The sequence below is a fragment of the Fukomys damarensis genome, unplaced genomic scaffold (assembly GCF_012274545.1).
Source record: "Fukomys damarensis isolate Sample0158 unplaced genomic scaffold, DMR_v1.0_HiC HiC_scaffold_4, whole genome shotgun sequence".
Taxonomy (NCBI): domain Eukaryota; kingdom Metazoa; phylum Chordata; class Mammalia; order Rodentia; family Bathyergidae; genus Fukomys; species Fukomys damarensis.
In genome coordinates this window covers 35,369,681-35,384,790 of record NW_022900916.1, presented here as the reverse complement: position 1 = coordinate 35,384,790, position 15,110 = coordinate 35,369,681, and the positions used below count along the sequence as shown (strand labels likewise).

General features: G+C 49.0%; 1 protein-coding gene across 1 annotated transcript in view; it reads right to left on the bottom strand.

The window, feature by feature from the left end:
• Plxna4 (plexin A4) overlaps positions 1 to 15,110 on the bottom strand; it is a 420,278-nt gene that overhangs the window by 33,762 nt on the left and 371,406 nt on the right. The window contains exons 17-22 of the mRNA XM_010611730.2: positions 14,160 to 14,253; positions 13,509 to 13,748; positions 12,453 to 12,599; positions 11,668 to 11,902; positions 8,415 to 8,557; positions 2,222 to 2,490 (exon numbers count right to left, since the gene is read on the bottom strand). Of these exons, the coding sequence (XP_010610032.1) occupies positions 2,222 to 2,490; positions 8,415 to 8,557; positions 11,668 to 11,902; positions 12,453 to 12,599; positions 13,509 to 13,748; positions 14,160 to 14,253 (1,128 nt within the window). The remainder of the gene's footprint in view (positions 1 to 2,221; positions 2,491 to 8,414; positions 8,558 to 11,667; positions 11,903 to 12,452; positions 12,600 to 13,508; positions 13,749 to 14,159; positions 14,254 to 15,110) is intronic.

The following is a 15,110-nucleotide window of genomic DNA, read 5'->3' as shown; positions in this document are numbered from 1 at the left end:
TGCCAGGCAGCAGGGCACCAGGTGGATTTATCCTGGGCCTGTCTTATACCGCATGGTCTATTCCATAGCACTTTGTGACAGTGTCAGTGCTCTCCACCGAAGCTATCCACATGAGGCTACTTGAGCACCTGAAATGGAGCTGGTGTGCCTGAAGAAATGATTTTTTTTCATTTTAATTACTTTGATGAATTTGGATTTAAGTAGTCACCCGTGGCTGGTAGCTCTACTGTTGGGCAGTACAACCTTGGAGAACTCTACAGGCTGATGTGTTGAGTTAGAAAAGAAACACACAAACAAACAAACATCTAGAGAGATAATATTTTGGCAGGGAGTAGAGAGGAAGATGACAGAAGCAGGAAGTCATGGTAGAAAGGCTCCCAGTCTAGATGTACCCTATAATCCAACCTAAAACTCCGAGCACTGGCAGCAACATGGAGCTGTAGACCTGGTTCATCCCAAGAGATGTCAAAAACTGTTCTATTTCAATGGCTTCCACATCCTTTGCAACTTCTCTTAGAAGGCTTCTCCCTTCTAGCATTTCATTTGCAATGTCAGGAAGCTCCTTCTTGAGTCTAATCTGCAACTTTTATGCTATGAGTTAAGTCTACCCCCCCACCATCTGAAGATGCAGCAAAATGCTTATAGTTTGGGTTGCATCCTTTTAGAGAAAGTAAATTACATTCAAACTTGTGCTAAGTGCCTGGCCTGCTCCAGAGACAAACTAGCCCATCCAGGTAGTTCAGGTAGAATGTAAAATTGCAACTGCCAGAAAATACTAATACTCAAAATCACAAGTAACTTAGGTAGTTGCTGGCACAAGTGAAGCTGGGAAGAAAAAGGAAGATAGAATATTGAAAGAAGGGGACAGCCAGGGGCAACAAGAAGAGATGGCAACATCTTCTTGCGGAAGGCAGAAGGAGCAGGAGTATCAGGAGGAGCAAGAAGAGCAAACAAGACTGGGCGATGCAGACCCCTGAGTGAGACTGTGAGACCACGCCGGGAAATTATCATTGGGAGCTCTGGCAGGCAGCGGCAACCCTAGAATTATGCCAGTGGGTGGCTGCGTGGTGAAAGTAAAACAAAAATCAAAATGATCTACCTTGCTGTTTCCAAAGCTGTATGATAGCTCCTCTGCACAGCAACCTTTCACAGCTGTGCAGGAAAATATGACCCCCCCCCATACCAGGAAACAGCCTACAGAAACTACTTCTGAAAGCCAAATCTATGCACTGGGCCAATTGGGGGCCTCAGACCTGGAGACCAAGGGCAACATGAGCGGGACAGGAAGATGAGGGATGAGCGTCCATAGATGATCTGGTCAGGAGGCTGGATGTGATAGCATCACATTGGAATTTCCTAACTTTAGATATGCCAAGGCTAGAGATATTAGAATTCAGAGCACAGAGGAGAAGTAGCACCTTCTCAGATGGGAGCAAGATGGGGAGAGAGTGCCTCTGTTTCCCGTAAGAGGAAGCCAAACGTTATGGTCAGGACTCATATTTGACCCTGCAGATTTCAACAGTAGAAGGCAAGTATCTGTGTGCAGCTGTGGACCTGGACCCACTCAGAGCCAGTATCAGGGGCCAAGAAATACTTGCTGGGCTGTGTGTAAGATGTCACCAAAAGGCTTGCATTCGGCGCTTCTCAAACTTTAAAATACAGGTACATCCAAGTCACTGGGGTCCTCGTAACATGCACATTCTGATTCAGTGGGGCCTGAAGAGATCTGAGCCTCCCGATTGCTGCTCCTGTTACTAGTACACAGGCAGCAGGAGGCTATGGGGTCTTTCTCTTTCCACTTCCGATTTTGAGGAAGCCAGGGATGGTCTAAATGACCACTGAAGATACAATGATTATGTAACTGTATTGTATACCTAACATGTACCAATAAACTTAATAAACATTTTTCAAAAAGATTTTGTGAGAAAAGAATTCCAACAGAAAGGATCAAAATTCAATGAGTGGAGTAGAGTGTAGGAAGAAAATAACAGGGTGAACCAAGGACCATGGCTCAGTGATAGGCATTCACATGGTGGCCCGCACCTTCAGGAAGGAGTGTGATGCAGCCTGGCCTCACAGGTCAGTGTCTTGCCCTTAGGAGCAGACCTGCTCTCCGCGCAGCCTGCCTGGTCTTCCTGGAAAGTCGCATGGGCCAGGCTGCAGATGAACAGGAGCCAGAAGCGCTCTGACCCCTGCCAGCAGCCCGGGGCCTCACTCTCACCTCCTAAGCAGCAGCTTGGGGTGGTTCTTGCTCTCCAGGTTCTTGTCAATGAGGTCGGCCAGCAGCTGCTTCAGCACATCGGTCGCATACTCCAGCTTGCTCTGCAGCACCGTCATGATGAGCGAGGCCACATTGCCCCGGTCGCGCATGGAGAAGCTGCGCTGGGACTCAAGCGTGCGGATGAAGGACAGCAGGAACACCTTGTTATTGATGAGCTGAGCGAAGAGTTTCAGGCCTTTCTCCACTCGCTCCTGCCGGTACCCTGGAACCTGAGGGACAGATTAGGGGTGTTGCTGCCAGCTGCTGGGTGTCCCGTGATCTCCTGCAGGATGGCCGTGCCCACACTGTTGACGCTCCCACTCCACCTCCACCCACTGCCACAGCCCTGGACACCTGGGCAGTGCTGTCAAGTCCCTTTCAGCAGCTGATTCTGTGCCCAGCATCTGCATGGCCTCCGTCATAGCCCATAAAATGGGTCATTACCTTCAGCACAGAGAAGAACCAACTGAGGCTCTGAGAGAAAGAGCCAAAGTCTGTAAGCGGCGATACTGGGATTTGAATCCACCTCTGCCAGACTTCAGAGCCAGAGCTCCAGCCTTATGGTGACACAGGGCTGATGAGGGGCCTGTGCATAGCAGACTAACTCATTGTCCACCCCTCCGTGACCCTCAGGATCCTGTGGACAGGCAGGCAGTTTGGGTCAGGATTTTGGGGTTCCAGATAGTCTTGGCCACACTATGCTGTATAACCTTGGGTAAGTCCCTTTCCTTCTCTGGGTACACAAATTTATCCACTTGAGAAAAGAGGAAGATGGAGCCCAACAGTCTCTGAAGAACCTCTCTGACTCTGATCATCTGATGTTTTCAGGGTGCCTCTTTCAGGGAGTGCACCATGCCCCGGCACCTCCTGGGACTGTTGTTAGGACAGAGAGACTATGTGAAAAGCCTGCACGTACAGCCTGCCACATGCACAAGTCACTGATGGCAGCTGTTTTATCCTGCTCTACAGGCCAGAGAAAGCCTGTTTACTGGAAGTCACCAAAGTTGCCAGAAATATTCATGCCACTCATGACAGAACCCTGCCATGTTCCAGGCTCAGGGCAAGGAGCAGGCAGGAGGCAGGTGTAGGGCAGCCCCAGGCTCTGCCCCTGGAGACTACTGCCCAGTTACAAGACCCTCCTGGAGTGGGTACTGTTGGCTGCCCTGACTCTGCAGAGATGAGCTCTCCCTGAGCATCCTGGTTGCCTGGCATCAGCAGTTCCCATGGGTCTGGAAGCTGGTAGAAAACATGCAGGCTATCCAATCAGGGCTGTTTTCATATTTTTCTTGCTGTAGGGCTTATACTTGGAAGGCTAGTTCCCAGGAGACAGATGGGGATTCACTCAGAGGCAAGAGGGCACAGCAAGTGCCTGCCAGGGACACCCCTCGCACACCTACCCCAACTTGTGAGTCCCTCATTTCCCAAGGTGGAACTCACCTCTGCTTGCCGACTGCCTGGCTCCTTCAGTTCCTGCACCACTGGGAGCTGGTAAGGGGTTAGCAAGGGAAATGTGGCACCCTTACCTCACGATAGCCTAGCCTACATCTGGGTTTGCCACCTGTATGATACCCATTGACCTTCCTTCCTCCCATGCATGTGGTCACCCTTCACACACTTAGGTACACTGGACTTCCTCTACTTTTTAACACACTCAGAACAGTGTCACTCTGACTTATCAGAATAGTAGTACATACTGCTTTTACTGGGCACTTACAATGTGTAGCACACAGTGCTGGGCACATTATGTATGTTATTCCAATGAGGTCTTCTAATGACCTTGCAAAGTAACAGTCTCCCAGAGAGACTTGTCCCAAGACCACCCAGCGGGTGATGGCCAGTTCTAGATTTCCGTTCTCAAGCTTGTCTAGCCCCTGAACATCTGGTCATACTCTCCACCTGTCACCATGTCCAGTGCTATCTCTAGGCTTAGCAGCTAGCTAAACATCAACTCTGGCTTCTTTGTGCAGCCTTCCTTCCCTTCAAGGGTTCCCAACAGGTTGGCTGTCAAAGGGAGAGCAGCCACATCTAGGTTTGGCACCATGGATGCTTTCAAGAGAGGACACAAGGCCAACTAGATGGTTCCAGTGGCATGAGGACACACTCTCGACTTCCTGACTCAGCTGCACTTTCTCTGTGCAAGACACATTTGCCTGGTGGGCAGCAAGGGCCTGTGTGACCCTGTGCAGGAGGGTTTTAGCACAGCTACCAGTGCATCCAAGTCAGACACCACAAAGAAAAACTCCATCACCTCTGGGGTCTACTGTTTCATCTTTAAAATGAGAATATGAGTACTGGTGTCATAATGTTTTAAGAACGTTAAATAAGATAATGTATGTAAAGTGCTTGGCATATACTGCACATGCTTAAACAGCACTGGTTTATTACCTGCCTCTCTGACTTCACTGACTACTCTTCACAGATCCCTTGTGCCTGGGAGTTTCCACGTTATCCAATGCACAGAGCCTTTTGTATTGGGTTGCACAAGGCAGAAATTTTCTCCCCCCCATCATGGAAGGAGGAGATAGAAGTGAAGTATCTTGGTCGTGAGTGTCAGAAGCAATTCCCCTTTGCAGCCTGCCCTCCCCCTAGGCCAATGCCACACTAACATAAGACTTTCTTTCTTTACCAGATGATTCTCTGCTTTAGCCGAAGTCTATGACTATAAAACTGCATAGTACATTTTAATTGTAATTCAACAGGTTAGAGTTAAGGAGCTGGTAATGGACTGAAATTGGGAGTATTTGATTGGCAGCTTCTTGTTTGGAAAGGATTGGTGTGTGACCAGGGCCTGGAAAGCCACATGCTCAAATGCTTGGACTTACCCAGTGGACCACAAAAGATGGGGCTTGGCAATTTACTCTCTCTGTCAGCCTGAAATAAGAGGATGCCTCCCTTTTCACATTTCCAAGGGACAGGAGTTCCAGGGGCTGAACGGGCTGGGCAGCACTGCTTTAGAGTAATCAATGGCTTCCCTTGGGGAGTTTCCACGCTCAGGACACCAAGAGGGAAAAATACTTCCTGGGTCAAAAACAGGTTGCAAACAAATTCTGATGTGATGTCCACATAGGATCCCTGGATGTCACATAGCCCCTAGCTATTGTGGGACAATAAATGTTGATTTCTGTCCAAGGCAATTTACTAGTGAGTTTGTTGGAAATGAAAACACTGTTCTGTGTTTATACTTAAGAGAAACGGAAGCGGAGGCTGGAACAGATATTTACACACCCATGTTCACAAGAGCCCCAAACTGAAGCACATCAAACATCCATTGACAAATGATTGGATAAACAAAATTCAGTCTGTCCTCACAACTCAATCTTTTCAGCCTTAAAAAGGAAGGAAATTCTGACTGGCACCACAACAGGGATAGACCTTGAAAAATATTATGCTAAATATAATAAGCCAGACAAAAAAGGACAAGTTCTGTGTGCTTCTCCCTATATGAAGTCCCTACAGAAGTGAAATTCACAGAGGCAGAAACTAGGATGGTGGAGGAAGAGAAGGAGAATTTGCTGTTTAATGGGTACAGTTTGTTAGTATGAAAAGGTGCAGGGTGTAGATGGTGTGTAATGGCAGCACAACAAAATGAACTATGCCCTCAAAAATGGTTGACACAGTAAACTTTTATGTTATGTATATTTTACCACCATTTATTTAAAAAGCCATGTGGCTGGCCTTACTGAGAGCCTGTTCACAACAATCAGCCAACTCTGGGCTCCATGTTCAGGGAAACTAGTCAAGTTGACTGCTGATATGCTCCTGAGCAGAAGGCTGGAATCAGAGTTTCCCTTATTAACAAAGGAAAAGAAAATGGGCTGTTTCCAAGTTTTAGCTATTAAAAACTGTGCCGCTATAAACATAGGTGCGTATATATCTCTGTGATATGATTCTTTGAATTCTTTTGAAAAGTTACCCAGCAGAGGGATGGCTGGGTCAAATAGAACCTCCAGTCCCAGCTCTTTGAGGTATCTCCATATTGATTTCCATAGTGGTTGCGCCAGTTTGTACTCCCACCAACAATGGAGAAGGGTTCCTTTCTCCCCACTTAGTGGAATTCTTAATTTATTCTCTATCCTATCCCTATAGAGATATTGTATCTCTATCCTATGGGCGTAATTCACCTTCTTAGCACTGCTATTTCCATCCTGACGCAGATAGACACACAGACATTAATTAAAAACCTCCACCCAGCTCTTTGAGGTATCTCCATATTGATTTCCATAGTGGTTGCGCCAGTTTGTACTCCCACCAACAATGGAGAAGGGTTCCTTTCTCCCCACTTAGTGGAATTCTTAATTTATTCTCTATCCTATCCCTATAGAGATATTGTATCTCTATCCTATGGGCGTAATTCACCTTCTTAGCACTGCTATTTCCATCCTGACGCAGATAGACACACAGACATTAATTTATTCAATCACTCAACATTTCCTGCACAACTACTCTGTGCTAGACACTTTACAGGAAGCTAGAAGTACAAAGATAAATAAAGATGGGGCAGTCTCTATGCATCCAATCATACCACACACACACACACACACACACACACACACACACACAGAATGTTGTCTATCTTTTCATCACTCCCAAGCATCACTTTAAACAGAAACCCTCAGACTCTTCAGGGCCCTAAGAAACCTGGTATTTTGATGCTCATAAAGATGAGGCCAGAGGAAAGATGGAAGGCAGAAGGAAATGGGTCAGAAAGGTAAAGAAGCACAGCCCCAGGGCTGGACCAAGGCAATGGGTGGGATGAAGCTAGACCTTGCATTTTTATGTATCTATATGATACATGTCTAAACATGTGCATGCACATAGACAGACAGAAAATGTACGCCACTAGTGAGGACATAGAGACCATTGCCCACAGCCCATTAAAGTGGTCATCGTAGCTGTCAGCTGTTAGCTGAGCTAAAGGGAGCCTCTCCAGCTCATGCTTCACTCTAAAAACATACATGCTCCCTTCAACAAGCAGGCATGGAGACAAGCGTGTGCCACCACGTGCTGTACACATCCAGGTGTGCTGCCGAGGTGCTCAGCCTGCTGCGTCCTTCAGGAAGCACACTTGGGCACTCCCTTGGGCATCAGTACTTGCAACATGATGTGACTCCTGAGCAATGAGTCTGTTTTTATTTTATGGACCAAGTCCATCTTGAAGTTAATTTTCTTTTCCTCATGACTTTGGCTATAGGTTTCCCATCCATTATAGTAAGGATCCAGAACTATGAGGCAGGCCACTGCCACAGCACCTGCGGGTCTGGTGCCCTGGGTGCCCTGGCTTGGGTCTGTCGGCAAGCATGCTGGAGTTCACTGCCTGGACTGAACTCTTTGCTCTGTTCCCAGGACACTGTATAGCCTCAGATGACCACTGAACTTCTTTGCCCACTTAGTTTTGTCACCTGTAAGATGGGCTCAGCAGCTCGGAGAGTCCCTGAATGAATTCATGAACAGTGCTTAAAGCCATGTGGGAATTTTAGTAACAGTCAACTAATAATGATCATTCCTTAGGATTATCATTTGCTCTGGTTTCCTCATTTATATTTTTCACTTCTCTCTGGTATTTATCTTTATAAGCCATTCTAAAGCCCTTTCAGAACAAGGCATAATATGAATTATATGCATAAGCCAGATACTATGCTAAACAGTAAGTGGGCTAAAATGCAGAGATGAGGTCCCTGCTGCTAGAAAGACTGTTAGGTTTTATCATTCACATCTCCAACTCTTTTCCCTATACATTGCTTATCTTTCCCAACTCGGCACCAAGTGGTAAAATCCCTTATATATTTATTAAGCACCAACTAAATGGTAAGATCCTTCATAATATAGTTTCTTAAATAAGGGTCTATGAACTTTCATTTCTTGCTTCTGTGTACAGGTAAAATTTTACTAGAGAGAGTCCTTAAAGCCCATTTAACTCTCAAAGGACTCCATGACCCCAAAAGATCTAAAGTGCTATTACTCGCATGTCTGCTCTGATGTTCTCTGGCTAGGAACTGTCTTCAGAAGAACTGGTATGTACCCACAAGCTGGGGGATGTCAGCCATGGTGCGTCCCCTCCCTGGCCTCAGCTCTCTCACCTCCAATCAAGACGCCAGACTTGCAGACTGCCAACGCGCCACCTGCTCTAACACCAGCAGGGGCCATTACCTCTCACCTCGAGGTCCCGGAGCACAGGGTGGTCTTCAATTCCCGGGAACAGCACCCGCATGGTGTAGGTCCTGTAGTCCAGGAAGGGAATCCCGGCTCCATCCAGGTCACTGGTGAGCTCATGGATGTCTGTCTGCAGCTCTGCAAAAGCTAACACAAAGAGAATCCGGTGAGACTGCTAGGGAGGAGAGAGAGATGTGCAAGAACGATTGGGATGAAAGGTGTCAGCTTGGCAAAAATGTATAGTGAAAGAAAGCTGTCTGGGGCTGTCTGCCTTTCCAATGCCTGGTGAGGCTGTCCACAGTCCTGTACTGTGGCCAAGGCCTACCTTAAGAAGAAAAGCTTTGGTTTGTAACCAGTGCTGGGAAGGGGACATGGAAGAACAGGAGGAGAGAAGAGAGAGGCTGCAGAGGTGCATCTATACTTGCTGTGTTTGTACTGGGTTTCCTTATGACAGCAAAGAAAAATTTCTTCTGATAAAGGAAGAAAGTCTGAGGGCCCAGTTCTGGAATGTGCAGTTCACTGGGACCATCAAACCTCCAAATGGGACTGAGACTAATGTCTTCCTTCTACACAGATACCCAGGATGTAGCTTGGTCTTTCCTGTTCAAGGTGATGCAACCTGGTGACAAATTATGATCTGCATATGGGCACTGCTGTTTGGCAGCTCAGGCCTCCAGCTTTATGTGTGGCAGGCACAAAACTTTGAATGTTGGAAAGAGTGACAAGATCCCAGCTGGCCCCTGGGAAAACCTGGTATACAGTGTAGCCTAAGGTTGTTACACAGAACCAAAGTTGTCATTGCACTCTGTCCTGGGTACATCCTCCCCTGGGGCCACCCTCTGCCACTCTAGGTATTCAAGATGAAGCAGGAGGCTGGGCCCTGCTCTGCCTTTCTCCTTGGTGTATGCACACACATGAGCACATATGCATGCACACACACATACACACCCAACTCGGGTGGATGAACACATGTTGGCAAAGAACAGCCAGGAGACATGGACTGACCGATGTTCCTTTCTATTTGTACAGACACAAGAAAAGGGAAAAATACTTTGTAGGCTTAGAAGGGTTTTATAAACCCAGGATGGGTCTAGGGTCCTCAAAGAACAAGCTCAGCACCCAGACTGTGTCAACACAAGAACATGACTTAGGTGCCCCAGGAACTGTGGAAGGGCCCCACCTGACCTGTCCCAGACTTTGGAGCAACTCTGACCTACAGTGCTGATGTCAAGGCCAAGGGTCTCCATGGATCTTGGTACCAGGCAAGCTCTAGGACTTGCTAGGGGAAAAGTCTTGTATTCCTGCTACTCTCCTCTCATACTGCCCACTTCTGCTCTGTCCACATGAGCTCTTGCCATGCAGAGTGTCTTGTAGGGAGAGAGCCCTAATATAATGAAGCAGAATTTACTCCAGCGTGTGGGAGTTGTTTGCCTGCACATGTGTATGTAAAAGGGAGTCAGTGATTGTTTTTGGCATGTGCTGTCACCAAAAGCTCGATGGACACTCACATATGTCCTGGGTGAGGCACACACACACCTGTGTGCATGTATACGCCTATATGGGAAAGTGCACAGGTGGGAGTGATAGTATGAACATGTGAGTGTGTGTGTGTGTACACCAGTGTAACAATGTGAGTGTGTGTATGAAGGTATGCGAGTGGGTCTGGCTGAGTGTGAGCATGTCAGTGTGTGTGTGTAAGCCAGCGTGTCAGTGTGAGAATGTGTGGGTATGAGAGAGTGTGAGTGTGTGAGTAGATGAATGAGTGAAAAATGGGACTGTGTGTCTGCACACGTGTGTGTTTCCATATCCAAGGCTCAGGCCCCGGCAGGGTGAGAGCAGGGCATCCTCTGCGTTCAGGTATGGGTGACATCCTGGCTCACTGCGAAGTCTCCAGGAAAATCCTGCCCAGCCCCATGCCATGCAAATGCTAAACAGCAGCCCCAGGCCCTGGAAAGTGCAGTCCTGCATGTCCTTTGCTGCAAGGCTTCTTCCAGCCCTGTGCATAGCTGTCTCCAAGCCTTGAACCAGGCTCCCTGCTGGCCTCCACCAACTCTTGGACTGGGATCCTGCCTGCCTGCTCAGCCTCCCTCCCAGGGGACCTTCTGGCAGATCTGGGCTGTGCTCTGCCCTCGCCTGCCCCCTCCCGGTAGGGGGCAGTTGGTTGGGAGGAGAAGGGAGGAAGCCAGCTTTTGATCCTTCTGCAGCTTTCCTTTAAGTCACCAAGTGCCTCCAACATTCAAAGCTTTGTGCCTGCCACACATAAAAGAGATTCTAATCACTACACCTAATTAGATGGAAGAGTACATTGCAAAGAAAAAAATTAAGTGGCATAAATATAATAAAAGCAGTAATTAACATTCTCTCAAGGCGGATGCCATGCTGACAGCTGAAGGATGAAGAGAGGGGATGGAATGGATCCACTTCCCCATCAAAACTGGCCTCAGCTTCCCTGGTGGGGACTGGTTCAATTTGGGAGCCCAGGTATTGGGCTGGATTAACTCGGTGTACACAGACTGTGCAGAACCTGCTCAGATCCTCCCATCTAGGGTGACGATTCATGCAATGATGTCCTGGGGTTACGTGAGTCTGGCTCCTAAGTTTCCTTCTCAGGTTTAGTATAGCTGATCTCACTTCATGGTGGTGTTTGTAAGGTTTTTAAAATACCAGCTGTGAAACACTCTTCCTTTGAAATCACAGATCAGCACTCCAGTCTTCCCTTGCTGCCGAAGGGAAGAAGTGTCATGATGAGATATTCCCAGGACTCCCCTGGAGGACAGAGTGAAACCCACTCAGCTGGATTCTGGGTCTGGAGATTGCTGGGGAGTGGTGACCCTAGCCTCGGACCTAATTCCTTCCCCGCTAGAGTGGACAGGTAGGGTTTTGATCTGCAACGTGGGCTCAGACACTGGTGTTAAGTGTCTGAATATGACACCCAACCTCCGGCACTGCCCGGCCTGAGGCTTGTGAGAGAGAAATACATGCACACACATGCATTTGCACACACATGTGCACACGCGTATACTGTATGTGTGTATACAGAGATACAAACCCTGGCACCGTCCATGGCTGCCCCGCCTGTGGCTAGGAATGAGAGGCACAGGCACATGCGTACACACACACACATATATGCATGCATACGAACACATACACCTAACCTCCAGCACTACCCAGGGTCGCCCGGACTGCCTGCTTTTGTATAGGAGCCACATGAGCGTACACACAGTCCCCGGTAGGGACACGGCGCTGGTCACGAGTACCTTCCTTGCACTCCAGCGCCACGCGGGACTCCAGGTTGTCCATTTGCATCTGCAGTCGCTTCAGCGTGAGGTCGCTCTCTCGGGACTTGCGTTTGTAGGCGATGAGCACAGCCACGATGAAGATGATGAGGAGGCCGCCAGCCACAGCGATGCTGACGATGGCAGGCAGGCTGAGAGGGCTGTCCGGGGCGATGTACACCATCCCCGGGGAATACTCCATGCCACCGACACGGGCCTGGGGACACGCAGGGTACCGGGGGGGAGGGGGACAGAGGCAGGAGGAGGAAAAGCATGAGGGCTGGGCGGAGCCTCATCCGGTTGTGAAAGTAGGGCCCTTGGGGCTGGGGCAGGAGGCAGATGGCAGAGGTAACCCCTCGAGGAGAGAATCTGCACATCCTCTTGTTTGAGAACCCTCATGTGGTCTTCATCAGGAGACAGCCCACAGCTGGTGCCTAAGTAGCCACGGAGCATCCATGACAGGTTTCCCCAAGACTCATCCCCTTGTCACCATGGACACCAAGGCACAGAACAGGACCCTGTGGGTCGCGCTAGGCCAGAGATGGCTCTCTCCTCAAAGGCTCTCTTGCAGTGCCCTTAGCACATCAGGAGATACAGAAAAAAGGACAGTGTGGAAGGGAGAAGCTGGGATATGGCATGGGTGCAGGGTAGCTGGTAACGGACTGGGATCTCTTGTGGAGAGCCCCAGTGGCCCAGATGAGGCTGCTCTACTCTACCCAGTACCGCTCCCACCTTCTCCCCTCAGGAAGGGGTCCTGCCAGCCTCACCATCACTTTGTGCCTGCCGATGAGGTTGGGGGACTCGCAGAGCAGCTGCACATCTGACACCGTCACAGTGCATGGCTTCTCCCCAACCAGCACTGTGTAGTTGAGCTTCACGTTGCCTCCAGCCACGGGTGGGATCAGGTTTTTGCCCTGGACACACAGGAAAGCCCCCGTTTCCACTTAGAGTCATAGCCTCAGTCACTGGTGGCTGCCATGTCTTCATACCAGATGTCCCATCCAGCTGGTGAGCTGGTGGAGGGGCCACCTACAGTAATATGTGCAAGGCACATGTATGGCATGGATGTGGTTTGTCCACCCACGGTTCACATAATAGAACCTTGGTCCTTGGTTCAGTGACAGTAAGAGGTGATGGGACCTTTAAGAAGTGGGGCCTAGTGGGAGCTCATTACTGTCCCCTCCCTGCCTTCTGGCTTCCTATCTCACCATGTGAACTTTCCTATTGCCACACTAATAGTCAATACCATGCTATTTGGACTTTCAGCCTCTAAAACTGAGAGCACATTAAACCTTTCTTTGTAAATACCCAGTCTCAAGTATTTTGTGATAGTAACAGAAAACAGACTAATATAACATGTATATGACCATCCTCCCTTCTTCCCAGTGGGAAATCAATAATTGAAGTACTTTTTATCAGGTTATCCCTAATGCAGCCTAGAATTCTTCTCAATACAGTACAGAGTTGTGGTCAGTTACTACTCCTTGATTCACATTATCATACAAGATAAAGTTAACTTGCAATCCATGCTCCAAAGAAAAATTAAGGTGTGTTTTGCAAAGGAGTGCATAGGAAGACACAGTGTGCAGCTCTGACACCCAGTTCCTGGACTCTGAAGACCAAAGCCTGGGCTTCCAATAGCCTAAGTGGATTAGCCTTTCCTGGATAGATGAGGCCTGCTGAGTGCTAAGCTCTACACACAACCTCTGCAAGGGTCCCCAGTCATGAAATCTGGCAGGAGCTTGTGTCTTCTGTGCTCTTCCCGTGACTGGACACCCTCCCACTCCATGCAGTGGCCTGCTTCCTTCCTGCTCTCGTTCTACCTTCAGGATGATGGGGGTACCGGGCTTCAGTTCCAGGATTCCTGAAGGTCCAAAGGCTTCAAATACAGGGTTGGGATAGTAGGTGAAATTGGTTTTGTTGAGGATGAGCAGGGATTGGACATTGTCCAGGATGAAGCCAAACTCCTCAGGCCTCTCAGTGAGGTCTGACTGGTGGTCAGGATCCAGGGCCAGAGCTGGAGCCTGGCAGGTCATCTCAGTAGCATTCAGAACCTCACAGATCTGTGGGAAGAGAAAGAGAGGGAGAAGATACAGTGTATCTGTGTGCCCCACATGGGCTGGGTCTCCCTGGAAATAGTCAGTGCATCGGGGGTTAACAGGATGGTGGATGAGGGAGCTGCATTTGGGCCCTCAGAGCTTATACTCTGTGGCTGTCACTTCACTCTGGCTTGGCTCACAGTGGATTTGGCAGTGGCTAGGGTATTTTCTAAGCTAGGGAACATGAGGGGGTTGGAGGGATGGAAGCGTAGGGATGTGAAATACCAGAAACTCTGATAGGTCCTTTAGGCCTGTACACACAAGGTCTGAAAATGCTCACTATCCCGGCCCTGAAGGGGGTCACAGATTGTGTCTCTCTGTGGGCAGGGGTGCCTGGGATGCCCCACCCTTTGAGAAGGAACATGTTGGACTCACATTGATGTGCTCCTTCCCTCCATGCTTGGCACGGATCTGGGGGTTCTGAATGAGGTCCAGGTGAGTGCCCCAGACAGCGATGGGTGTGTTTCCACTGCCAGGGACGAAAGAATGGGGCATTTGAATCACAGGAAAGGAACAATGGCACCCAATGGTGACAATGATGATAATCATGATATGCTCTGACAATAAGAACAATGATAAGCAGACAGCACAATAATGTTCTTGGGGACAAGGACGACAAGCCAATTGCATGGTAATAAGAATGAGCATCTCAGCAGCCAAGGGGAAAACAATGATGTCCAGATATCCGTGGCATCCTTCGTTGGGCTGACTTGGAGTAAAGTCAGTGTGAGGAGACCCAGGTGACAGCACAGCCCCTTGGGTCTCAAAGGCCCCTGAGGTGAGCCTGACTAAGCCAGCTGCCTCAACTCCTGGAGTCTTTCCCAGTCCTTGCCACTCTTGAGACATTTTTCACCTTTGCTCTTGGTTTAATGGAATCCTCGCCCCAGATGTCCCATCAGACCCTGCAGGGTCCAAGCACAGCTTCCTCTGGCTCCCTGGCAATCAAACTAAAACCTTTGCCCTTGGAGGCTTCAACAGGGCCTTCACTATCTTGGAAAGACAGTGGTCCAAGCACTAAGAAAACTTCTTCGGGAGGTAAGCCTGAAAGGCTTGACTCAGGTCTCCCGCACCTTGTGGTGCAGAGGACACTGATGGAAGGGCTTCGGGAGATTCATCTTGGTGCAGTCCTTCAAAGGGTGTCATATCCCCAGGGAGGCTGAAAAGCTGGCAGGAAGGGGCAGACAGCACTCTGCTGGGCTGAATCTTCCTAGGGGGCTATGCAAAGGAGAACAAGGACTGACCTGTTTTCTGGGCAAAGAAGCATCTTTGAAAAGATTTCTGCTATGTAAAAAGGGCTTAGCAAGTTAACTAGCTCTAAGCATGGTG